Source organism: Anguilla rostrata, chromosome 11 (assembly GCF_018555375.3).
Source record: "Anguilla rostrata isolate EN2019 chromosome 11, ASM1855537v3, whole genome shotgun sequence".
Classification (NCBI taxonomy): Eukaryota; Metazoa; Chordata; class Actinopteri; order Anguilliformes; family Anguillidae; genus Anguilla; species Anguilla rostrata.
The window spans coordinates 38,267,579-38,292,844 of record NC_057943.1 but is presented as its reverse complement, the minus strand read 5'-3'; the positions used below and the strand labels follow the sequence as shown (position 1 = coordinate 38,292,844).

At 42.1% G+C, this 25,266-nt stretch overlaps 2 protein-coding genes across 10 annotated transcripts in view; both read left to right on the top strand.

Annotated features, from left to right (window-relative positions):
- The window catches only part of LOC135234859 (NACHT, LRR and PYD domains-containing protein 3-like), a 91,178-nt gene that overhangs the window by 8,747 nt on the left and 57,165 nt on the right, over positions 1-25,266 (top strand). For 6 of the 8 annotated variants that reach the window (XM_064299854.1, XM_064299858.1, XM_064299856.1 and 3 more), the window contains exons 8-14: positions 1,072-2,878; positions 4,247-4,420; positions 7,687-7,860; positions 9,250-9,423; positions 9,910-10,071; positions 11,388-11,434; positions 11,650-14,759. In XM_064299854.1, the coding sequence (XP_064155924.1) occupies positions 1,072-2,878; positions 4,247-4,420; positions 7,687-7,860; positions 9,250-9,423; positions 9,910-10,071; positions 11,388-11,434; positions 11,650-12,260 (3,149 nt within the window). In that variant the 3' untranslated portion in view covers positions 12,261-14,759. Of the gene's footprint in view, positions 1-1,071; positions 2,879-4,246; positions 4,421-7,686; positions 7,861-9,249; positions 9,424-9,909; positions 10,072-11,387; positions 11,435-11,649; positions 14,760-25,266 lie in introns of those variants that run through there. The other 2 variants (XM_064299861.1, XM_064299862.1) reach the window with 2 other exon arrangements.
- The window catches only part of LOC135234858 (mitogen-activated protein kinase 14A-like), a 40,792-nt gene continuing 34,513 nt past the window's right edge, over positions 18,988-25,266 (top strand). The window contains exon 1 of one of the 2 annotated variants that reach the window (XM_064299853.1): positions 18,988-19,492. In XM_064299853.1, coding sequence (XP_064155923.1) covers positions 19,374-19,492 — 119 coding nt within the window. In that variant the 5' untranslated portion in view covers positions 18,988-19,373. The remainder of the gene's footprint in view (positions 19,493-25,266) is intronic. The other variant, XM_064299852.1, reaches the window with a different exon arrangement.

The following is a 25,266-nucleotide window of genomic DNA, read 5'->3' as shown; positions in this document are numbered from 1 at the left end:
CCTTACAGTCTATGCTACCCTGCCGTCACGTCAGACTGCCCTGTGTTTGTATCCAGGGCTAAAGAGCACTCAGGATAAAAATATTAGATCTAAAAAATGACCATGTTTCCTTTGAAGACTGTACGACAGAGACAAATCCACAACAAACCTGAGAAATGAAGTGTAAAAGGGGATTTAAATCCATTTTCAGTGTTATAATACATTTTCCCTTCATTCATATTGTACAAATACAACAGTATGTACTTTTCTGCTGATTTGATATATTTATGATGGATTATAATTGAGAGATGTGCAGCACTGTGTGAGGTGTGTAACACTGAGAGGTGTGTGTAACACTGAGGTGTGCAGCACTGTGTGAGGTGTGTAACACTGAGAGGTGTGTGGCATTGTGTGAAGTGTGTAACACTGTGTGAGGTGTGCAGCACTGTGAGAGGTGTGCGGCACTGTGTGAAGTGTGTAACACTGTGAGAGGTGTGCGGCACTGTGTGAGGTGTGTAACACTGAGAGGTGTGCGGCACTGTGTGAAGTGTGTAACACTGTGAGAGGTGTGCGGCACTGTGTGAGGTGTGTAACACTGTGAAAGGTGGATAAATACTATGAGAGGTGTGTAACACCAGTGTTTGTTTGGGTGGCCCGCCCAACTAGATTTGAACCCCACCCAAAAAGATTTCTGTATTTAGTTGTTTATTTCCCCGTCAACAATTTCTAGTTGACTGCAATGCAAATGCACTTCAAATTGAATAGACTAGGCTTCACTGTATTGTGTTAGTCCCCTGGAGTCAAAATAATTTTAAATCTACATGCTGTGTAGTTTGCCACAAAAATTTGATCTGTATCAAAACAAGACATTGCAATTAATTCCATGAATAATACTCATACTGAAGTTCTCAGTAAAAAAAAAACACTGTACAAATAAAATTGAACTGAGTAAACACTATCACTGTGTGAGGTGTGTAAAATACTGTCAAAACTGACTTCATAAGTATTTTTATTGACAGTTTATTTTTGAAATCTGTTATTGAATGGGAAATGTTCATCTGATTTTAAACAAAACTCATTTCTTCTCTTCAGATGGATCCATAAAAAGAGCCCAGCAGGCACTGAAAACTGATCTGAAGAAGACATTTGAATGCATGTTTGAAGGTTTAGCAAAGCAGGGCCACCCAACCCTCCTGAATGAGATCTATACAGAGCTCTACGTCACAGAGGGGGGAAGTGGGGGGGTCAATAATGAACATGAGGTCAGACAGATTGAGACAGCATCCAAGAGACAAACCACACAGGAGACGGCAGTCCTCTGCAATGACATCTTTAAGCCATTACCTGGCCAAAAGAAACCCATTAGAACTGTCCTTACAAAGGGAATCGCTGGCATTGGGAAAACTGTCTCTGTGCAGAAATTCATTCTGGATTGGGCAGAAGGAAAAGCCAATCAGGATGTTGATTTCATTTTCACTCTTCCTTTTCGAGATCTGAATTTGAAGAAGGAAAGAGAATACAGTCTGATGCAGCTTCTGCAGCACTACTTTCCACAACTGAAAGAGATCAAAGGTATTGAAGGTGATGAAGTCAAAGTGGTGTTTATTTTTGATGGTCTGGATGAGTGTCGACTTCCTCTAAATTTTCAAGGCAATCCGATCTGCTGTGATATAACAGAGTCATCATCAGTGGATGTGCTGCTGACAAACCTCATTCAGGGGAATCTGCTTCCCTCTGTTCTTCTCTGGATCACCTCCCGACCAGCAGCAGCCAATCAGATCCCTCCTGAGTATGTCCACCAGGTGACAGAGATACGAGGGTTCAATGACCCACAGAAGGAGGAGTACTTCAGAAAGAAAATCAGAGATAGGAACCAGGCTAGCAGAATTATCTCACACATAAAGTCAGCCAGGAGTCTCTACATCATGTGTCACATACCAGTCTTCTGCTGGATTTCTGCTACTGTTCTGGAGACAATGTTGGGTACAGTAGAGAGTGCAGGACTGCCGAAAACTCTGACTGAAATGTACACACACTTCCTGCTCATTCAGACAAATGTAAAGAATCAGAAGTATCATGGCACCAAGACAAACCCTAAGGAAATGTCAGCATCAGATACAGAAATCATCCTGAAACTGGGGCAGCTGGCTTTTCTACAGCTGGAAAAGGGAAATCTGATATTCTACGAGGAGGACCTGAGAGAGAGTGGCATCGATGTCAGTGAAGCTTCAGTATACTCTGGCGTGTGCACAGAGATCTTTAAAGAGGAGTGTGGGTGGGATCAGGAGAAGGTCTACTGCTTTGTGCACCTGAGCATTCAGGAGTATCTGGCCGCCCTGTTTGTGCTTCATTCATGTATAAACGAGAACAGAAATGTACTCAGAGAAGAATCAAAACTTGACAGTGACAGAGTGCAGCTGTCTGAGTTACATAGGAGTGCAGTGGATCAGGCCTTAATGAGTAAGAATGGACACCTGGACCTTTTCCTCCGATTCCTTCTTGGCCTCTCCCTGGAATCTGTCGAGACTCTCTTAGGACTACGGATACAGGCAGGAGGCAGATCACCTGGACTTGACCCACTGACACAGACAGAAAACAGATCGGAGGGCATTGTCCAGTACATTAAGTTGAAGATCAAAGAGGAATCTTCAGCAGAGAGGACTATCAATCTGTTTCACTGTCTCAATGAACTGAATGACAACTCTCTAGTGGAAGAAATCCAGAATTCCCTGAGATCAGGAAAACTTTCTGAGCTGGAACCACACCAATGTTCAGCTCTGGCCTTTGTGTTACTGATGTCAGAGGAGGTCCTGGATGAGTTTGACTTGAAGACCTACAACACAACAGCAGTAGGCCATCAAAGACTGGTGACAGTAGTCAGGAACTGCAGGAAGGCCATGTGAGTATTACATCATTAATAATGTAGATGATTGAGAGCGTATGCTCACACTTTCTATTTCTGGAGAGAGTGTAGTTTAATAAAATTAAATTTCTGAATCAGTGTATTTTGTCAGTGCATTAAAGTTCAAATAAAATATGTTTTATTTGAAAATATATTTTATTTGATTTAATGTACTAATTATTTTCATATAAATGAAATGTCATATAAATAATGAATCTTTTTATTTGTCATGCACAAAACAGTATAGTTTTCACCTGCACCAGGTTTAAGTAGTTTTGTGTTCTGTGTCAACATGCTTGGGCTGCGCACTAGGGGGTCTATCAATAGAAACATGTAGTATTGGTCTTGAACATTTCTGATGTTTGAATGGCCGACCGGGGTTATGCATTCAAACAACAAAGCGCTTCTCGTCACATTAATACCGCTAATTAAATCGACTGGCAGTAAACTGCATTGGAGAAATTAGCCGTTTCAACCCGTCGCTACACAAAACACTGCACAAAAAATTTGCGCCAGTCATTTCGGTGTCACCCCTCTCTGACAGAGAAAAAACCAAGTGAACCAAAAACGTTCATTCCACTTATTGGTCAGATGTGTCTGGGGCAGGAGCAAGAAAGTAAATACAGGAAGATGGTCCTGTGTTCTGGACAAGTGCATATTTATGTGAGAGAAACATTGCTGTGCAATTTAACGTGGAGCAACGGCAGAGTTGGCATTTGCTCATAACCGTGGCAATTGTCTGGGCAATATACCAGGCAAAACTATACCAGCAGAATGCCGAATGCACTTTGAGGAAACGTCTTGAAAATACTATACTGCTTCACACTTTGCAAAGAGGACGTGCTGCCTTCAGACGACTGAGCAAAACAAGGGAGCTAATAAAATATAATAAAACAGCTACAGGAGCCGTTTAGCTCAAACTTGCGGGGTACACCTGGTAGTTGGGTCGGATCGAGGTCGGATCACGTTCCCACCACAAACGAACCGCTCCACAGTTTGTTTGGGACCGGGCCGAGACCACCTCCTCCTCTCAAGGGTCTCGCTGCAGTTGTTTTGGTCCGCACCCAAGTGCGATTACTGTATTCGCACCTGCCCAAACGAATCACACCAAGGGGGAAAACAAATCAAAGTCCGATTTAATCGGGCTAAAAAGCACAGGTGTGAAAACACCCTAATTCTCACGTCCAAAATGCTGCAGTTTGAGTGTATGATATCTGCAGATATTGAGCAGATGTCTTTCTCAGAGTACTGTCAACCTTAATATCCTCAATTTCAGTCTTAATCACTGAACAATATCACTGTTAAATTCTAAATATTACTTGCTTTATATATACCTAATATTGTTAATGTTTTAACTATTTGCAGACTGAACAGCTGTGATCTCACAGAGAAGTCCTGTGATATTGTAGCCTCAGCTCTCCAATCATCAAATTCACCCCTGAGAGATCTGGATCTCAGCTACAATAACCTGGGAGATTCAGGAGTGAAGCTGCTCTGTGCTGGACTGATGAGTCCAAACTGTAAACTACAGAGACTGGGGTGAGTATTGCTGTGTGCTGTGAAATTTTATGGAAATAGAATGAATGATTATGGCTGTGTAAGGGTTTGAATTTTGATTCCATTCTCAAAATATGTAACCTGAATGTTTATTTGTGAATACGAGTTTGCATATAAGCGTGTTAACTGGGCTGTGCTTATATGAAATGATGGGCAGCAATACCCTGTACCTCAGACAGAGATCTTCTGCTGCCAGGCAGTCAATTAAGCATTCTCTGACATGAAGACCTTCAATCCTAGAAGGCAAACATGCCACTCATCGACTTGTGCCATGAAGAAATGGCTTAACTTGTAAAACATGCTGTTCAAACCGCAGAGACCCGGGTTCAATCCCCGGCAGCGGTATTTCCAGCTTGGTCAGACGTTCCTACGAACACAACTGGCAGTGTTTGCGGGTGGGAAGCCGGTGAGGGTGTTAGTCCTGATCGTTGCATTAGCAACACATACTGGTTGGTCGAGTGCCTGTTCAGCAGGGAGGGGATCTGGGGGAGATAGCGTGAACTTCCATCCATGTTACGCTCTCCCAGTGAAACTCCTCGCTGTCAGGTGAAAAGAAGCGGCTGGCGACTCCACATGTATCGGAGGATGCATATAGTCTACGCCCTCCCCAGACCGACAGAGAATAGTGCATCGACCAGAACCGTGATACACACGGGGAATTGGTATAACAACTCAATTGGGGAGAAAATGAGAAAGTGGCAAAAAAAGTTCTGGGTACTGAAGCTAACAAAAATGTTTGAGCATCTGCATTACTTCCCGTTTCTAAAGTGAATCTGCTTTTAGCCGTGTTAGTTTGCAATTAGAGCCCGACCAATATCAGTTTTTTTTTTTTTTTTTTTTTTAAACTTTTGACGACATCGGGATCGGCAGTTATGCAGCCGATGTGTCCCGATTTTTAAATAAGTATAATAAACAAAAAAACATTGATTATTTATCTGTTCGAACGTTGTAATTGCTATTTACTAGAATTATCCAGTAGAGGGCGCTCTAATACAAGTGTGAACTGCAGCAGCTGACGCGCTACTTCTCTAATAAGACGTTTGTCACTCGTGCCTCATCCAATATTCTCCACTGCAAGACTTGTCTGCACAGATTCGATTGCCGCAATAAAGGCATGTATATTTAGTGAAAGTTATTAATTAAATGCGTTTATACGACCACTATGTGTAAGGTTGGGGCTGGCGAGCAACGTCAGAAGCGGACAATAAATCAACGGGGAGTCTAAAAGCTGACTGCGAACAGCAGTCAACCACTGAGCGAGGTGGGATAAAGGAAAAAGGGGAATAAACCCTGGCAACAGGCCAAACAAAAGGTAATCCTCAAAAACAAGACGAAAGTCTCTTGACTGAGAACCAAAAACAACACACGCCTAGGTAAGTAAGATCTGTCAGCTCAAGCATGAGACTAGCTGGAGATAACTCTGTCCACAAATACCTTCTATGAAAAGTGACAACTCTCAAGTGCCCCGGTTGCTACGTGTTTAGCTCCCGTACCAGATAGCCATCGAGTAAGTCACATCTAGCGCTCGAAATACCCAGAGCGTTACCGGCTGCTTGTAAAATGCAAGAGCACCGAGCAGAGGGAGTGAGGTCCCTATAAAGGGTAGACTCCAGGTGGCCCGAATCAGCAATTAGCAGGGAATGAGAGAGCGAGGAGAATCTCCTCGGCAGCACCACCGCAAGCACAGGCACATTACACTATGTTTATCAATCCTCATTATCAAGCGAGCGAGCTAGCTAACATATTTGGTTCACTTTAGCAAGCTAGCTGGCTAGCAAGCCTTTATGAAGTGGCAGTGAGCACATAAGCAGCGTAGGATCTACATTTCCAGAGGACATCGCTGTATTCTCAAATAAATAACCAACCAAAATAAAATGGTGATTGAATGCACGACACATTTGTTTTTTTTATCTGAGATAATGATATTACCTACTATATGATGCTGTGTCAATAGACAACGCGTTATTGCAAGCGAGTGTGTCATCTAGTCACGCGTCATGGTAGCAAGCTAACCAGACCGTAAAAACGCCGATAAAACACTTCTAACGTGGATCATTTTAAACCATCTTATCTAGCTTTGTCCTGATAACATGAGAGAAGGATTGCAGTTGGAGAAGTGAATCAACCAACAGTTAGCCCGGGTAACCTGCACGAAAGCGCATTGTGGTTTTTCAACGTATTTCATCCAGTCAATTTAATTTAATCTAACGTAACACTTGATTCACTCATTAGCTCCGCTAGATAATGTCTTACTCTTTGAGATCATGTAGTAGAAATAAAATAAGAAATATATAAGTCATTTAACTTACTGAGAATATATAATGAGAAATAATGAGGCTGTGTCAATAGCTAATGCCTTATTGCGAGCGAGTGTGTCATCTAGTCACGCGTCAGAGCGCATTGTAGTTATTTTCACCACCGAATTCTTATGGACAGGGAAGCTCGCTAGATAAAGTCTTACTCTTTGATGTAGTAGGAATAAAATAAGAAAATATAATTAATTTACTGAGAATAGATACTGATAACAAATATAACAAAATAATAACAAATTATGATTGCATGATAATGATGACAAATGATTAAAAAAAGAGAAAATATCCAGTGAGCGGCAGTTCTCTGGGCAAAAATGCCTTGTTGATGGCAGAGGTCAGAGGAGAATAGCCAGACTGCTTCGAGCTGATAGAAAGGCAACAGTAACTCAAATAACCACTTGTTACAACCGAGGTATGCAGAAGAGCATCTGAACCCACACCACGTCAAACCTTGAAGCAGATGGGCTACAGCAGTGTTATGGCCCGCCTCTTGGCCACAACAAAAATGGAGACACACACAATATAAGGGAAAAATTATCAAGAATTTATTGTTATAAAGTATATAACTAAACGAAATGCAATGGGAAGTGAGAATCAGTAAATCAGTAATGTAAGTGAGTGGATGAAATCTGAAGTATGGTGAGGTGGGTGTTGTATGGTGGAAAATAAAGAAACAAAAAAGCCAAAGAAAGAAGGTGCTTGGGAGAGCTGGTAGGCTTTTTAAGGCTACAGGGCAGGAAACCCAGGCCAGGTGTCCTGGATCATCCTGATTGTTCTCTGGCCCCACCCACCAGTTAACTGCTTGGATACAGAATATAATTAAGTCTCACACAGGCCCTGATAGACAAATCCATGATCCACGAATCCAAATGAAATGGCCGGTGAGTGTATATACCTAATATTATTTTACTACAATGTATTAACTTTTCTTTGCAGCCTGAACAGCTGTGATCTCACAGAGACGTCCTGTGATATTATGGCCTCAGCTCTCCAGTCATCAAACTCCCCCTTCAGAGATCTGGACCTCAGCTACAATAACCTGGGAGATTCAGGAGTGGAGCTGCTCTGTGCTGGACTAATGAGTCCAAACTGTAAACTACACAGACTGGGGTAAGTAGTGTTGTGTACTGTTTGACCTTAGGTAAATAGAATCTTAAGAAAAACATGTTTTCAACGTACAAAAAGCACTATACGTCATTAACACTTGCAAAATCTAAGCCTGCCATTAAAAGTACCACAATTAACAATATAGGCTATCTTAGCTAACACAAATTCAACATGCTGTATTCCAAAGCAATGCTGCCACCCAATACTTCCTAAATTATTTAAAGTAACTTGGCCCTGTGTTTTTTCATCTTACCATGTGAAGAGAATGTGGTCATTCAAAGCATGTGTCATATCAAAGTGTTAAATGGCATTGCAGCAGTGTAGCCCAGTGGGCAAGGAACTGGGCTTGTAACCGAAAGGTCATAGTTTCGATTCCCGAGTACTCTCAGTTGTACCCTTGAACAAGGTACTTATCCTGCATTACTTCAGTATACATCCAGCTGTATAAATGGATACAACATAAAAAAAATAATGCTATATAAAAGTTGTGCCGTTTCCAGAATAGCCGTTTCCAGTACTATGACTGCACTATGTAGCATATAAGGCAATTAACTGTCCTGTGGATAGAAAGCTGTATCTATCTAGTAGGGTCTCAATAATTGAAACTTTATTCATGAGTTTGTAAACATGTTAGAACTACTTATGATATGTATTTTTTTAAAGTAGAAAAATGTAGAAGACCCGCACAATGGCATAAAACATTTGGAGAAATCCAAAGAGACTTTAGTAAAAAAAAATACTGATTTATTGTTGAGTACAAAATGCTCAAAATTCAAAGCGAATGAACGTTTGTTCACATACCTTCAACACATGAAGACCAATCAACAACATGGGGGAAAATATGAATGTATTGAGCAATGAGCTCGCAATGAGCGTAATAAAGATGACAAACTGACAGAAAACAACTTTGACACTGAACAAATTATTCTGGGCTTAAGTAAATACGCCAGATTTACTTAGGCTAATAAAATAGGGAATAATAAAATAATATAGATAAATAAATATACCTAATAAAATATAGTTTTTGTATTCTATCAAAGAATTCAGTGATTTAATTGATCATTTTAATTTTAATTGATTCTAATTTTAAACATAATTATTAAATTAAATCAAATAAAATATATTTTACATGTAGGTTAAGTGAGGGGTTCTAGCATACAATATCACTTGGTTCAGTATTCAGAGTGCTGAACATTTTAACAAGGACATTGACTCTTGGAACCACTGGATTCAGAACAGAAACATAATCTTAATTAATCCTTGCTTGTCCGACAATATATATATATATATATATATATATATTTAGATATATAAATCTATTATTTTAAAAATACTGTTAAAACATCAGCAGTGCATTAGAATTTTGTGTGTGTGTATGTGGTCTTTCCACAGGCTGGGTTGGTGTAATCTCACAGAGGGCTGCTGTGATGTGCTGGCCTCAGTCCTGCGTTCTCCTCACTCAGACCTGAGGGATCTGGAGCTCAGAGACAACGAACTGCAGGATTCAGGAGTAACAGCACTCTCTGCTGGACTGGAGGACCCACACTGTGAACTGCAGAGACTGGGGTGAGTACAAACACAAACCCCTTCAATCAAAAATCGCTGCAATGTGACTAAATACAATGCTAATTCTAATGTTTCTATTGTGAGATCTGTTATCTCTACACAACTGAAACAGCAGATTTCTGTTCTTCCTCATGGCAAAATAAGACTGTACACACATTTGTGAAGCCAATTTTCTAAAAGTATAGCTGACATCAATTGGATCAACTTCCTTTTAGAGAATCAAATAAAAAAAAATGACAGTTGATACATTCCTCAAAATGAAAAAAAAGAAGACGAATGAAACCTTCCGGCTATGTTCCAGTCAGTGGTAGAAGGTTTTTACTATAACACACTATGATGTGGTTGATAATGACAATGACTCATTTCAACACCCTGTTATTTTAGGTTCAGCTGTAAAAGGTACAGTATATAACACAACAATTTGTGTTTGATACACACAGCCCAGAGCTAATGTGCTGTAAGGTGTGTTTGTCCTTCTCTCTGCAGGCTGTCAGGATGTAGAGTCACACAGAGAGGCTGTGATTCCCTGGCTTCAGGTCTGCGTTCAAACCCCTCACACCTGAGAGAGCTGGACCTCAGCTACAATCACCCAGGAGACTCAGGAGTGAGAGCGCTGTCTGCTGCTAAACTCGACACACTCACACTGCTGTAAGTACAGAGAGTTTCCACACTGCACCTCTCACACACACACACGCACACACATGCACACACACATTCACACTGCTGTAAGTACAGATCGTTTCCACACTGCACCTCACACACACACACACACTCACACACTGCACCTCACACACACACACACACACACACACACACACACACACACACACACACACACACACACATGCACACACACACTCACACTGCTGTACAGAGTGTTTCCACACAGCACACACACACACATAACATAACATAATGTAACCTCATGTAACGTAACATAAGACGAGAACAGGGTATTGCATAGGGTGAGTGTGATCTCCTTAGATTTATACTCAATACTCCTGGCTATGTATCTCAGCATCCTGTTGGCTTTTTTTTTTTTTTACTGCTACAGCACATTGACCAGACCCCGATAGGCTTTGATCAACTATTACTCTTTTTCTACATGAGCACATTCTAATTTTGTACCACCCATAAAGTAATCCTGTCCTATGTTTTTATTCCCCACATGTAGAACTTTACATTTAGTTATATTGAATTTCATTTTTCAGGTTTCTGCCCACTTCTGGATTCTGTTTAAATCTTTAGTAGATTCCAAACTGTTGGCTAAACCTCCCAGTTTTGTATCATCTGCAAATTTAACTAGTATACTTTCAATGTCCGTGTCAAGGTCATTTATGTAAATGAGGAAGAGCAGTGGACCCAGTAGCGATCCCTGTGGAACTCCACTTGCCACAATACCCTGCTCAGATCCCTCCTACTACTACCCTTTGTGTTCTATCCCGTAACCAGTTCCGAACCCACTCTGAAATGCCTCCTGTAATTCCTACTGTCCTCATTTTGATAGTTTGAGTTTGTCAGGTGGTACATTATCAAATGCTTTTTGGAAATCTAAGTATATAATATCATAAGCCCTGCTCCCATCCAGACACTTGGTAGCTTCCTCAAAGAATGTCAGAAGGTTTGTCAGGCATGACCTTCCCTTGCAAAAACCATGTTGACTATCCCTTATGATGTTATTATTTTCAAGAAATAATTCTAGTTTGTCTCTAATGATAGATTCAAGTATTTTACATGTGATGCAAGTTAAACAGACATGCCTGTAGTTTCCTGGATCACACACGCATGCACACACACACACTCATACTGTAAGTACAGAGATTTCACACTCACACGTAACCGCAAATGTGCACGCACGCATGCACGCTCTGTCTTTCACACACAGTCTCTTTACATCTTTCTAACACGCACACACACACACAAGCAGTCTCTCTCACTCACTTTCTTTTCTGCTGTTCCTACAGTATGGACTACGAAGGAGAGAACAGGACCAAACCAGGACCCAGGAAATGTGAGTCTGTATCCACAGAGAACACTTTCCATAGATACATACTTGTGTCTGTGTGTGTGTTTGTGTGTGTGTGTGTTTACGTGCAATATAGACTTTATTATAAAAGTCTGTCTTATGTACACAAACAGCTACCATCACAGCTCTTTCTTTCTCACACACATAAGAGGTGAATATTAATAATGATATTTAATCTCATTAATGTCTTTGGTGTGCAGATGGCTGTCAGCTCACACTGGATCCAAACACAGCGCACAGAGAGCTGTCTCTGTCCGAGCGGAACAGGAAGGTGACACACACACCGGAGGGAGAGGACCCGTATCCTGATCATCCAGAGAGATTTGAAGTCTGGCAGCAGGTTATGTGCAGAAAGAGTGTGTGTGAGCGCTGTTACTGGGAGGCTGAGTTCAGTGTGTCTGAGTGGGGAAGGGTTTATGTAACAGTGGCATATAAAAGAATCAGCAGAAAAGGAGAAGGTTTTGACTGTTGGTTTGGCCAAAATGAAAACTCCTGGAGTCTGCAGTGCTATAAACATAGTTACTCTGATAATCTCAGTTACTCTGTCAGACACAATAATAGCCCAACACACATATCTGTACCCCCCTCCCCCTACCGCGTGTGTGATGATGATGATGGTAGAGGAGTGTGTGTGTACAGGGTAGGAGTGTGTGTGGACCGTCCAGCCGGCACTCTGTCCTTCTATAGCGTCTCTGAACCTCACACACTGACCCTTCTGCACAGATTCCAGACACACTTCATTGAGCAGACACCCCTATGTGCTGGATTTTATGTGTATGACTCCACAGTGTCTCTCTGCCAACTGCAGTAGAGACACAAACATTCGCACAAATACACTTACTGGCCACCTTATTAGGTACACCAATCTAGTATCAGGTAGGACCCCCTTTTGCCTTCAGAATTGTGGAAACCAAAAGTTGCGACAGTAATATAATAATCTACAATTGGTTTGAGGTGTTTTTGTCAAATATTGGCAAAGTCATTGAACAAAGCAGAATTAACTGTATTTTAAATTGATTTCTTGAGTTCTAATGATGTCTTTCATGAATTTTAATAAATTACATTAATATAATAATCTACAATTATCCTGAATTCTTCGTGGCATGGATTCGACAAGCTCCTGAAAACATTCCTTAGGAATGTTGGTTCATGCTGACTTGAGAGCATCATTCGGTTTCTGCAGATTTTTCAGCCGCACACTCATTTGCAAACCACCCATTTCACATCATCCCAAAGGTGCTCTGTTGGATTGAGATGTGTGGACTGTGCAGGCCATTGAAGTAAACCGAAGTCACTGTCAAGTTTGCGGAACCACCTTGAGGTGATGTACGCTTTGTGACAAGGCATATTATCCTGCTGGAAGTGTCCATTTGAAAAAGGATAGTCTGTGGTCATAAAGGGGTGCACGGTGCCAGCAACAATGTTTAGATATGATGCTGCATTCAAATGATGCTCAGTTGGTATTAAGGGGCCTAATCTGTGCCAAAAAAACGCTACCCACACCGCAAGCCTGCACAGTTGACACAAGGCAGGATAGACCAATGGATTCATGCTGTTTGTGCCAAATTCTGACCGTACCATTTGCTGTCGTCCAATAAGGGCGAAACTAAACTAAACGAAACTAAAATCATAACTGCGCTCTCGGTGTTAGCTCCCGGTCTCGGCCCCGAGCTGTGGAGAGCAGCAACGCCTTTAAGCACCTGGGCTGATTAGCCAACGCAGCCCAGGTGCGTGTGCTCTCTCCACCAGCCGTCACAGGAACACACAGGAATCAAAATCATTCCACACGGCACCCTGTTGCAAGCTGGTCATCTTTTCAACTGACAGTAAGTGAACCACACCATGCCACGCCCAGACCCTCTATTACCCGTTTAGCAGTAGTCTAGGTAACATTTGGTGATCTTCTATTTTGAATGGTTTGACAGTTTTAAAAAAAATAAAAGATTTTTGATTATTTAATTTAACCGCCGACGTGCATACTCGCGACTGACAATGGACGAATCAATAAATTGTTCTCATCCCAGCAATGAGAACAACTGAAGAACAAAAGACGCGGTGTTGTGTGTTGGTACGGTAGAGTGTGTGACGGCCTCCAGGGAGAACTTTTTGAAAACTTCTTTCTTATTCTCCGACCTCCCCCTCTCAGCTATTGGTCCAAATATCACATGGTTGGTTACGTCACGGTTGAGAGTTCAGAGGGCAGACTTCACATGCTAATGTACGGAGAATCAACGCCAATCTCTCTTCTGTAGAGATGGGAATTCAGTGAGCTCCTGCATGTTTGATGAATGGTGCTACTCGTTTCAGCAAGTCATCAAAACGCCTAGCACACATTCAGAAATAAGAGAAAGTGGACCCCCTCGTCTAAACTCCGCATTTGCCGAATGTACAGACAGCCTTTTTTTCTTCTTTTGCATAGCTAGATAAACTAAAGCCACTTTAAACACTTTAAACTTTTTGTTTTGTGTTGTGATCTCGCGTAGCCCTTCTCTTTATACATCCATGGCGTAGCCGCGAGACGGAGGTCTGGGCTAGATTCCAGCCCTGGTTATTAGCTGCCTCGTAATTATTCATAATTATTCACGCCCCAGCGGCGTGGAGTGACTTTAAACAGTGAGGTGTTCTCACTGAGTATACCTGCAACAGGGTTTGTGGACATGTTCGCCGGTGGTTCTCAATCCTGAAGTTCTTTCTTCTTACTGAGTATACTGCCAGCTTTAGGGGGCCACACACCAAGGGTGCGTAGGACCCCTGTTGTTTTGCTAGGATTATTAGAGGGTCATACACCAAGGGTGCATAGGACCTGTATTGCTTTTGTGAAGACGCAACTGTGGTATGCAGGCTACTAAATTGTTGCAAACTTTGTCTATATTTTTCCAGACATTTCAGAAAGATACAAATAGCACTCAATGCTCTGCGGTTCACCCTTGGTGCTTGGCCCCCCACATCGCTGCTTGCAGCTATATTTACTTTAATATAATGTTTGTGTACTTTTCATGATTGAAAACATGAATGTAACATTTTAAGAGTTTGATACTGGCAAAAGACGGCGCGGTTCAATACTTACGATGTAATAATTCTGTCTTTTGTATCTTTGCATAAAATACATTTTTACAGTTTGTACAGTTGGTTTGATTCATTTTTCACTAGAGAAATGCAAAATTATCACTGCTGTGTACTTATTTCCTTTCATTACTGTAAACAATAATGGATTGAGTTTCCTCATTTAATGTGTCATTTATTTTTATTAACCCTTTGCCACATTGTTCTGTATTTACAGTGAATAAACCTTAATTATAAAAATATAGAATGTTTTTCTGTCATGAATTTACCAGCACGTGATGTACGGAACTCTTCTGACAAAGGCCTAATCTAAACAGAGCCCTCTGGACATGTGGACAATGGACGTGCAGACTGGCTGGCTGTTTTTGGCTAGGATATTATTGGCTAAAGTCACGGAGCAGTCACAGCAAAATTCTTTAAAATCGTGGAAAACTGAAAAAAGAGGTGGAAATCAGTGTTTTTTAATGAAATTACTAAATGAACCAACAGATCTCATCAGATCCCAGCAGCGGGAAATAATTAAAATAACAAGCGTGACTGTATTAATAGCAAGAAGTGCTTAAAGTTTCCAAATAAAAAAAATCGGCAGGCAGTTGCTGTTGGTAAAAAATATTAATAAAATGTATTAATATGCTGGTGTATTTAATCACTTTGGTCCACCACAGAAAGAAAGGGCATCCTTTTATTGGCTTTAACAGAATAATAGTAGAAGCTGAGCATGCTGCAATTGCATTACTAAATCATTTTAAAAGGGTTACCGTGTGTCCGTTTTCCTTTAGCTCAAGAATTATTGGCACCCTTCATGAAAATTAACAACATATACAATGAGCTGCATTTTGGGCTGGGTGAGCTTTATAATTTTAACAGTCAATTTTTATAAACAAAAAGTTTTATTGTGTAGTATACTTTTTTCAAAATTATTGGTACCCCTACAGTTAATGAATGGGGTGCAGCACGATATGGTTTTAAACACTCCACGCTGTGATGGCATTATAAATACATTTCTGCGGGTGATTGGTGAGTTTGGTCGTTTTTTATGCATGGTAGGTTTTAACTAAATGCAGTGACAGCATCTTTTTTTCCAAAGATGGTATTTCTCAATTTAATTGTGCCGTCGTGGTAACTGCTATGGTCCAGCACTCTTCACAGTAAGAAGAAATTTTAGGACACTGCATTAAAGGCATCAGTCTGGCATCATAAAGGCACTGATTTATTCAACTCACATACTGCTAATAGAAATGTGTGCAAAAAAGGTACTAAAGTGCACAAAAGAAAAAAGACAAAATAAAGAGGGCAAAAAGAACAAACATTTCGGTCTCACTGAGATCTTCATCAGAGCTGAAAAGTACAATAGTCACAAGCACTTTACTTATTGGTGCAATCCCCTAGTGGCCATGATGCCGGCATCATGAGATTGTTCAACTCGGACTTTCAGTTCTCCTGCAATCAAACTATGAGTTGAAAACACAAACCCTCTTTTTTAAGTTATTTATTATACAAAATTTGAATACAGAAGGCATTCAAGTGACATCAATCAATCACAATAAAATAAACAAAATGCCAGGGGACAGTATATATATATACAAAGCCAGAGGACATTATTCATTCATACAAACTAAGTTATTAAATAACAAATTGAGTTATTAAATTTGGATTTATGGATATTACATTTTGCTAAAAGAATGATTGGGTTAATAATATAATATTCTTTGATTTTATTGCAATTACATTTATTGGGGCGGGGAGGTAAGAGCGGTTGTCTGGCAGTCGGAGAATTGACTGAGCTAAAAAGGGCGCTAATGCATAGTGGACATTCTGCCCCAGGGAAAGGTATGATTTGTTATGTCATGCTAAAACCTGTATCAGAGTCTGTCCTGGAGGCAGTCCTCGACTTATTTAACAAGGTATGGTTGGAGGGTCAGTTGCCAAGAGATTGGAAGCATCCATCAATAACAGGAAACTATAGACCTAGTGCGCTGACGTCAAATCTCTGTAAACTAATGGAGAAAATGATTATAAATAGTCTATATTATTTCTTGGACACCCGAGGTCTAATTGCTTCGTATCAGTGTGGTTTCCGTCCTGGCAGGTCCACAATGGATGCGCTGCTATGATTGGAAACTGGCATAAAGAAGGCCCTGACAATGAAAGAGGTTCTTGTGGCAGTTTTCTTTGACATTGAAAAAGCGTATGATATGTTGTGGAGGGATGGGCTCCTAATAAAGCTCCAGAGAATGGGGGTTGGCGGTAGGGTGTATAATTGGATATTAAACTTTATATTTGGGTGCACAATCCAGGTCTGGGTGGGCTATAAACTATCGCAAAGTCTCAGTGGGGAGAACAGGACACCACAGGGAAGGGCTATTAGTCCAGTATTGTTTAATATTATGATTAGTGGTATTTTTGCAGGAGTTGGTCATGATGTCAGCACAGCATTGTGTGCAGCAATAAAGGAAGTGGAACGATGGTCATTAGGCTGGGGGTTTAAACATGTCAGGTACAGGAAACGGTTGAGCCTGTATTACTTACTTGCCCCAGTTATGAGCAGGAGCGGGCTGCGCTTCGTAGGGAACTGCAGTCTGTGGGGTGCTCTGAATTCTCTGTTCCTAGCAAAGTGGAACTGCTAATAGGATATGGGCAGTTGTCGGATTCATTAAAATGAGTGGACTCAGGTGCAGGGTGTAATGAACCATCTGCTTCAGCCTAGTCTGTATTCTCTTCACACTCCAGCACAGTAGGTGGCGGTATGCACCTAATCAGTTGGTTCGAAACCTGCCAGTAAAGCCACTGAAGAAAAAGAAGAAGAACACTTTATTTCCTCACGTGTTTAATCGCCTCACAAGATTATTTCGGGTTTTGGGGGTTCATTTTGACTCCAGATTAACATGGTCAGAACATATCAATAAGGTAATAGAGAAGTGTAAGAAAGTGATAAATGTTATGAGATGTCTGACAGGGTTGCAGTGGGGAGCTGACAGAACGTCTCTAAGGACTATGTATGTGGGGCTGGTTCGTTCTGTTTTTGATTATGGTTGTATTGCTTATGGCTCAGCAGCCAAAACACACTTGGCAAAGCTTGATGTTGTACAGGCACAAGCTCTCAGGATATGTTGTGGGGCTGTCAAGACCTCTCCCACATGTGCGCTGCAGGTTGAGACAGGAGAAATTCCATTAGAATTGAGAAGGAAACAACTCATGGCAAATTATTGGACTTATTTGAGGGGACATGACACTACCCACCCTACAAAGGGAGTTCTGCAACATTGTTGGGAACATGAAAGGGTCCAGAATTCTAGTTGGGTGGGTGGGAAATTCCTTAGCAGAGATGATTGGAGTACATAGAACAGAATTTAGTCCAACAGTATTGACCCCTGCAGTGGCTTCGTGGCTACTAGCAACACCAATGGTTGATTACTATCTTTTAGAACTTAAAACGAAGGAAGGAGGTGAAATTGATTTGGCTAATGCTTTTGTGAATTATGTTGAACATAAATATCCTGGTTTCTTACAGATATATACAAATGGGTCAGTGGATCCGGAAACGGGTAAAGCAGGGTCGGCCTTTTTAGTTCTTAAAGTAATACTGAAGTATGTAAACGTACACCAGATAACCTGGGAGTATACACAGTGGAAATGTATGCGCTGTTGATGGCATTACAATGGGTGGAAGAGATCAGACCAGGTAAGGTAATATTATGTTCTGATTCAAGTTCAGTCCTTAGAAGTATAATATCTTTCAAGTGAAAGTGTTGAGAAGATTTATTGTTTAAAGTTCTCCAAGTGCCCAATAGATTAATGCAGAAGGGTATTGAAATAAAATATATGTGGGTTCCAGCACATGTTGGGATCAAGGGAAATGAAGCTGTGGATATATTGGCCAAGGAGGCTTTAGCAAATGAGGAGAGACAGGTAGAAATTCAAATAAGTAAAGCAGAAGCAAAAGGTGTAATATAAAAGAAAGGGATACAGAAAAGGAGTGGTGGGATTGAGACGTGATAGGTAGGCATCTATACCAAATTCAGAATAAAGTTGATGCAAAAAGAAGAAGCATTATTGGAAACAGGAGAGAGGAGGTCATCATTACAAGGTTAAGACTGGGACATAGTATGTTAAATAAAACATTACATTTAGTTGGGAAGCACCCTACAGGTGTGTGTGATTACTGCCAGGTAGAGGAGACTGTGGAACATGCTATAATCAATTGTAGTAGGTACCAAAGGGAAAGGGGGAGTATGATGGAGGAGCTGAGAGAGGTGGGAATAGAGGATATGACTTTTAACAAGATACTTAAGGCAGTAGAGAACAGCACGGGGAGAAGGATAATTTTTAATTTCATAAAGAAAACTGGACAATGTGAAAGAAAGGGTTTAAATAAATGTTCCGAGACACACAGCAGGTGGCGGTAATGCATCAATACTGGATTACAACCGCCTTAAAAAAGCTAACAAGAAGAAGAAGAAGCCTCGCGAGATATGAGACTTAATTCTGGAGGCTGGGGCGCGTTTGGGTAGTCGCTGGAACGCGCCTAGGCAGTGACTGACTGGAGCAAAGTGGAACGACGCGAGGAAGATTGTGCATATTTTTATAGGTCTATGATAGAGACGGAACTGCCGAGGAGTTCTACTAGACTAGCAAGCCTGGTGCTGCCATTCACGCAGTGCACGACCATCAAAGTTTACTTCATCTTGCGTTTCGTCGAGTTCTTCAGCGAGATCATTTTGCATACCTGTGTGCTTAGATACCACATTTAACTAGTTAGCTTACTTTTCTTGCACAAAGGCACTTTCAATCGATCGAAGAAACGAAGTTGTTCTAACTTGTGTGTAGGCTGTAGTTGCCACGACCTGGGTGTTCTACAGAAATGTCGCAGAAAGAGAGACCCACTTTTTACCGACAGGAGCTGAACAAGACGATATGGGAGGTCCCAGAACGATACCAGAGCCTGTCTCCAGTTGGATCTGGTGCTTATGGATCGGTATGGTAAGTTGAATGAATTCTAACTTTCTAGCTAGCCATGCACTTAGTTGCTAGTTAACGAATACGAATGCGCTGGCTCCTTGGAGGCCTTAATGGGAGCTTGGTCAACAATGCGATATATATATATATATACGCACATACGAATTTGTATTCGTATGTGCGCGTACAAAATATTGAGGTTGTTAGCTGTAGACTTCATGTATTATTCTCGAGCTGTTTGTCGTATTAAGTCTTGCATTAAGTGTGGTGATCTTGCATATTTTTACTTAAGTTTGTATGCTTGTGTGCAATGCTTGGCAAACCTAACAACATGGGACCCATTCGCTTACTGAAGGTGTTGTATGCTAAACAACTAGCTTGCTTAGCATACATGCATCACATGTAGCATTTATATTTCGCAGGCTTTAGTGTGCTTGTTGGGGTGCGATTGTCCCGTATTAGCTTTACGCAGACTGGCACTTTTTCTCGGTTCACTGCTTGTGTTGTTGAGCCTAGCCTGTCAGCTAGTTGGTCATATACGTCGATTTGGAGAAGGATATTATCTACAGCTCTAGCTGGTACGAGTTGAAAATATCGATGTCGAGTGTGTTGCATGGAGTGGCTTCTGAGTCGTTGGGTTGGGTATGTATAGGTAGCTAGTTAACAAGTTTATGTCTGTGATATATTTGGACCAATCGCTGTGAATATAAAACATTTCGGTCTCTGAGCTGAAATGCATGCCACGCATTAATCTGTACAGAGATTCGCGCGTGCAGTTACGTTTAGTTGGATAAGGTGTTGCCCACTGCTACGGTGATCTTCCATTACTGGCACATGGCCGCCGCTGTTTCGATTTGAGTCTGTTCACTGATTTCTACCTCGGTTCGTTTTGTTTGAAGTGCTTGTGCCAACGCTGTTACAATATTGATCAAGTTTGTAAAAACAGAACTACTGTCCTGGTGAAAATATTACCTTGTAAGCCACACAAGTGAGTATTATGTTAATGTTATCAGTACTGTACGCATTTCAGTCCATTCTCCTTGTGCAGTGTTAACCAAAACCAGCCGGTTTGACAGTCGAGTCTGGCCTTAATGTAGGCGCCGTAGATATCTAGGCGTATTACTACATTATGTCATCGCGGATTTTGTATGCCATGAGTCATATTTCCAAGATTACGTTTCCATAGACTACGACCAAATGTCATTCTTACGCACGCCCTTTGCGAAGACTGACCCATGTTAAATACACACAACTGAGCTGTGAAATCATTCGGATTTCGAAATGGCTAAAATGCACACTTGTTCTAGATTCAAAGGCACGTCAGAAATCAAACTCTTAAATTATTTATATTTCCATTCACGATAGCTGTCCTGATTTGTGGAGTGAAAAGCGTTTGAGTATTTCTTCTGACCTTGATCAGTCTGGCTTCATATTAGATTATCCACCAAAATATGAAATTGGGTAAACTGGATATCAGCATTTTGACGCAACTAATGTTTATCTCCTGCTCAGCGAGTTAAGGCTAATCCTGTGCAATGTAAATGAGCCATTTGCAGCTCACAGGGTTGTGACTTTCCGTTTGTCTGTGTGCACGTTTTCTTATTTATTTGACTTTCACACTCAGCGACTTTAATGTGAATGCCCCTTTCATGATGTCGGCTGCTGAATATTAAGCATAGGCTACTAGGCTATCTTGCGCACGTACTGTCTTTTTATGGTGCAATATTGGGTCATATAATGGGATGTCAGTCAGTCACCTAATCTATTTGATTCCCTTGTGTGATTCAAAAAAGTTATTTAGGCGCGCTGTCGGTGCACCTGCGTTGCATTTTGTGCACCTGGCACAGTATTAGCCGAGAACGTGGATTTTGTTTCCTATTATAATGGTGAATATTAGCTGGGTTTCTAAATTTTGATGAACCTGAGCTGATATTGTAGTATTTACAAATTTCTGTAAATAGTTCATTTGTTAACAGAGTTTTGCAAACACAAACATTTGTTTTTAATGTGCAGAATGTTAATTTTGCTTTTGGTTGGAATCAGCTTGAGATGAGTAAAGGCAGCCTGGCAGGTGGATGTGAGGAAGATAGGAGTGGCGAGGTGTTGGCTGTCTGCCCAGCCAGGGGCATTGGCATATTGAGCTGGTAGGGTGCTACAGCCAGGGGCATTGGCATATTGAGCTGGTAGGGTGCTACAGCAAGGGGCATTGGCATATTGAGCTGGTAGGGTGCTACAGCCAGGGGCATTGGCATATTGAGCTGGTAGGGTGCTACAGCCAGGGGCATTGGCATATTGAGCTGGTAGGGTGCTACAGCAAGGGGCCTTAGCATATTGAGCTGGTAGGGTGCTACAGCAAGGGGCATTGGCATATTGAGCTGGTAGGGTGCTACAGCAAGGGACATTGGAATATTTTGTTTACTTTGAGTTTGTTGACTTTTGTTTCTCAGTTTCATGCAACAGAATTGAATATATACTATATATATTAATAATGTTGGGCCAATGGGCATCCGTTTTTTTATATGTGAAGCATGTCTTCGGGATTATCAGTGAACGCCTCTGTGAAATGAAGATGTACTCTTCAGTGAGCATGCACCATTTGTACTGGGATCTTGCCTGTGCTCCATTTAGCTTGCATAATCTAATAGCCTATGTGTGTACACTGACATTGTAAGTGGAAATGAAGACCTTGAATCATCCCTGTGAGGTCATCTCAAAGCCACTTACTGACCTCTTTCTGCTATAGCACAGATTTCTTTAATCTTCAGACTAAAAACAACTTTAATTAAAATGGGGAAATAATATTTGTCCATTTTGACTGCGCTGTCAGTGGAAAAGGGTTTAATTGCCTCATTTTAGTTCAGTTCTTTTCTCTGCTCTCAGTCTAAAGATGTCTTTGCTTGCATATGGCAACCTATGCTCCTAAGTAACTAGGATGGGTCAAATGCAGAGGACAAATTACCCCACAAGGTTCAATAAAAAGTAGGCTATATCTATCTTATCGCAGGATCCGATTAATGGGCTCCCTCTAAGTGGAGTAAAGCGATAAAGGGTTAGGGTTAGCTTGAGGGAGGGTTAGGTTTAGAGTTGGAGGGAGGCTACCCCTGTGGTGGGCAAACAATACTTGTTAAATATCCAGCCCTTTCCCCCTCTTTGGACGTGTTGTGATCTGCTGTCCTGTCTGTGTAGATGGCTCACTGCAGGAAGGGCTGCTCTGGCTCCTTCTCTTGAACAAGAAATTTGGAAATGCATTTATGCGTTTGAAACTTCAAGATACAGAGACATCTGGAATGGTGGCGAGTTGGCACTGTAAAATGTCTAAAACGTTAAAAGGGATGTGAAATTCACCAATTTTTAAAATTATTTTTTGGAATCGCATAGCTAACTCAAGTGAATTAACGCTGTTGGTTTTCTCATTGTGTCGCTATAATATTTCGTTTTAGATGATAACCAGTGATCAAACTCATTTGGTGATGAATTATTTTCTGTTTTGGTTTTTCTGAACAGTAGGCTACATCTCATTTTCAGTTTTCCACTATCTGTGGCTTAATTTGAAACACATTGGCTTTTCCATAGTGAGGAGACCTGCCCTTTTGCCTTTTGAATATATTTCCTGTTTTTATGGATGAGGATGTGTAATTTAGCTGTGTAATGCTTGCCTGTCAGTCAGTGGTAATAAAGAGCCTGATAAGGTGTAATTACATATGCTGCTGCCCATTTCGATCTGATTTGTGTCTCTGAGGTTTTGCTGTATCAGGTCTCTCTATGTCAGTGTCTAATGAACCTGCATAGAACCTTTTTTTATCTTAACTGACAAGTTTATCTAAATCCATGTTTTATCCAACCCTTGTCCAGTCTGGATTGAATATTTGGTCTTGGTTAGCCTATGCCTTTCCATTTTGTTTGAGTATGGGGGAAATTCCCACTAATATCTGAAATCTTTCAAAAAAAAAATCTTCTTATCAGATCCCTTTGAAGCATAACATTCTAACCTCAGTGACGCTGAATGCACAGATTGGGGGTTGCGGGGGGCGGGGGGGATTCCCTTCACAGGGGATGTTAAAGCAGCCTGTGGCGAGCGATGTTCTTTGACGCTGCGCATGTTGGCGGTTCTCTCTGTGGGGGAAACAGGATTTGTGTGCGTGTGGAATGAAGACAGTTTGCTTGTGAAGATTCTGCTTGCTGGCTCTCAGTGCTGCTGCTGTTCTGATGCTAATGGCACGCCATGGTCTGCACGCTAGTTTCTTCTGCTGGGTTTCTCTTCTGGCTATAGTGGACTGCAGTCTGTGCAGAAAGGAAGGTGGTCATAGCGCAGTGCCAGGCAACGGGATCAGCAGGGGTCCGATGTCACAGAGGGTCTCAGTGTAATCGGGTCACAGACCCTGGCTCCGCCCTGCTTGTTTTGTTGGGTCGGGCTCAAGTACGACCTGCTCGCTGTACGCAAGGTCTTGCTGGAAGTCACTGTTACAGAATCCCTGCTGGTATAGACGATTGACTGGAGACTTGGGAGACACTGGTGAATTGTGGGACGGGTTGTGAGCCCGATTAAGGCGGGGTTGTTTTTGACAAGTTTGAAACGTGCATTCCACATTTGAACACACTGCATTCAGCTGAAGTATAAGAAGGGGTGAGTCACAGAAGATGTATTTCCTGATGAAGTGGCTTATGGGCTTGGGAAGTTTGGAAGTCACTGATATGGGCCTTCATGTCTGTGAATGCTCCCCGCTGTCAGGTTTTAACTGTGGGAACATGGGGGGTATTTGTAGATTTTCCTTTCCTGTTTGAACCCATTAAGGTGTTGTGTGGTGCTGTGTGGTTCAGTGTGCGGTGCTGTGTGGTTCAGTGTGTGGTGATGTGCGGTGCTGTGCGGTTCAGTGTGCGGTGTTGTGTGGTTCAGTGTGTGGTGCTGTGTGGTTCAGTGTGTGGTGTTGTGCGGTTCAGTGTGTGGTTCAGTGTGCGGTGCTGTGTGGTTCAGTGTGCGGTGTTGTGTGTGGTGCTGTGTGGTTCAGTGTGCGGTGCTGTGTGGTTCAGTGTGTGGTGTTGTGCGGTGCTGTGCGGTTCAGTGTGCAGTGTTGTGTGGTTCAGTGTGTGGTGCTGTGTGGTTCAGTGTGTGGTGTTGTGCGGTTCAGTGTGCGGTTCAGTGTGCGGTGCTGTGTGGTTCAGTGTGCGGTGTTGTGTGTGGTGCTGTGTGGTTCAGTGTGCTGGTGTGTGCGGTTCAGTGTGTGGTTCAGTGTGCGGTGCTGTGTGGTTCAGTGTGCGGTGTTGTGTGCGGTGCTGTGTGGTTCAGTGTGCGGTGCTGTGTGGTTCAGTGTGCGGTGCTGTGTGGTTCAGTGTGTGGTGTTGTGCGGTGCTGTGCGGTTCAGTGTGCTGTGTTGTGTGTGGTGCTGTGTGGTTCAGTGTGCGGTGTTGTGTGCGGTGCTGTGTGGTTCAGTGTGTGGTGTTGTGTGGTTCAGTGTGCGGTGCTGTGTGGTTCAGTGTGTGGTGTTGTGTGGTTCAGTGTGCGGTGTTGTGTGCGGTGCTGTGTGGTTCAGTGTGCGGTGCTGTGTGGTTCAGTGTGCGGTGTTGTGCGGTTCAGTGTGCGGTGTTGTGCGGTTCAGTGTGCGGTGCTGTGCGGTGTTGTGGTTAAGTGAGAGGTTTTAAAATGGCCGCTGAAGCCTGCCCTTCCTGAGCTGGAGGGTGTGGCCTCTGCTCTCCTCAGAGTGCTGATGTCTGCCCCTATGAGCTTCTGTTGCAGTAGATGGGGAAGGACGGAGAGCCACCCTCCTCTGGCAGCTCTATCACAGGGCTCTCCATGCTCCTCC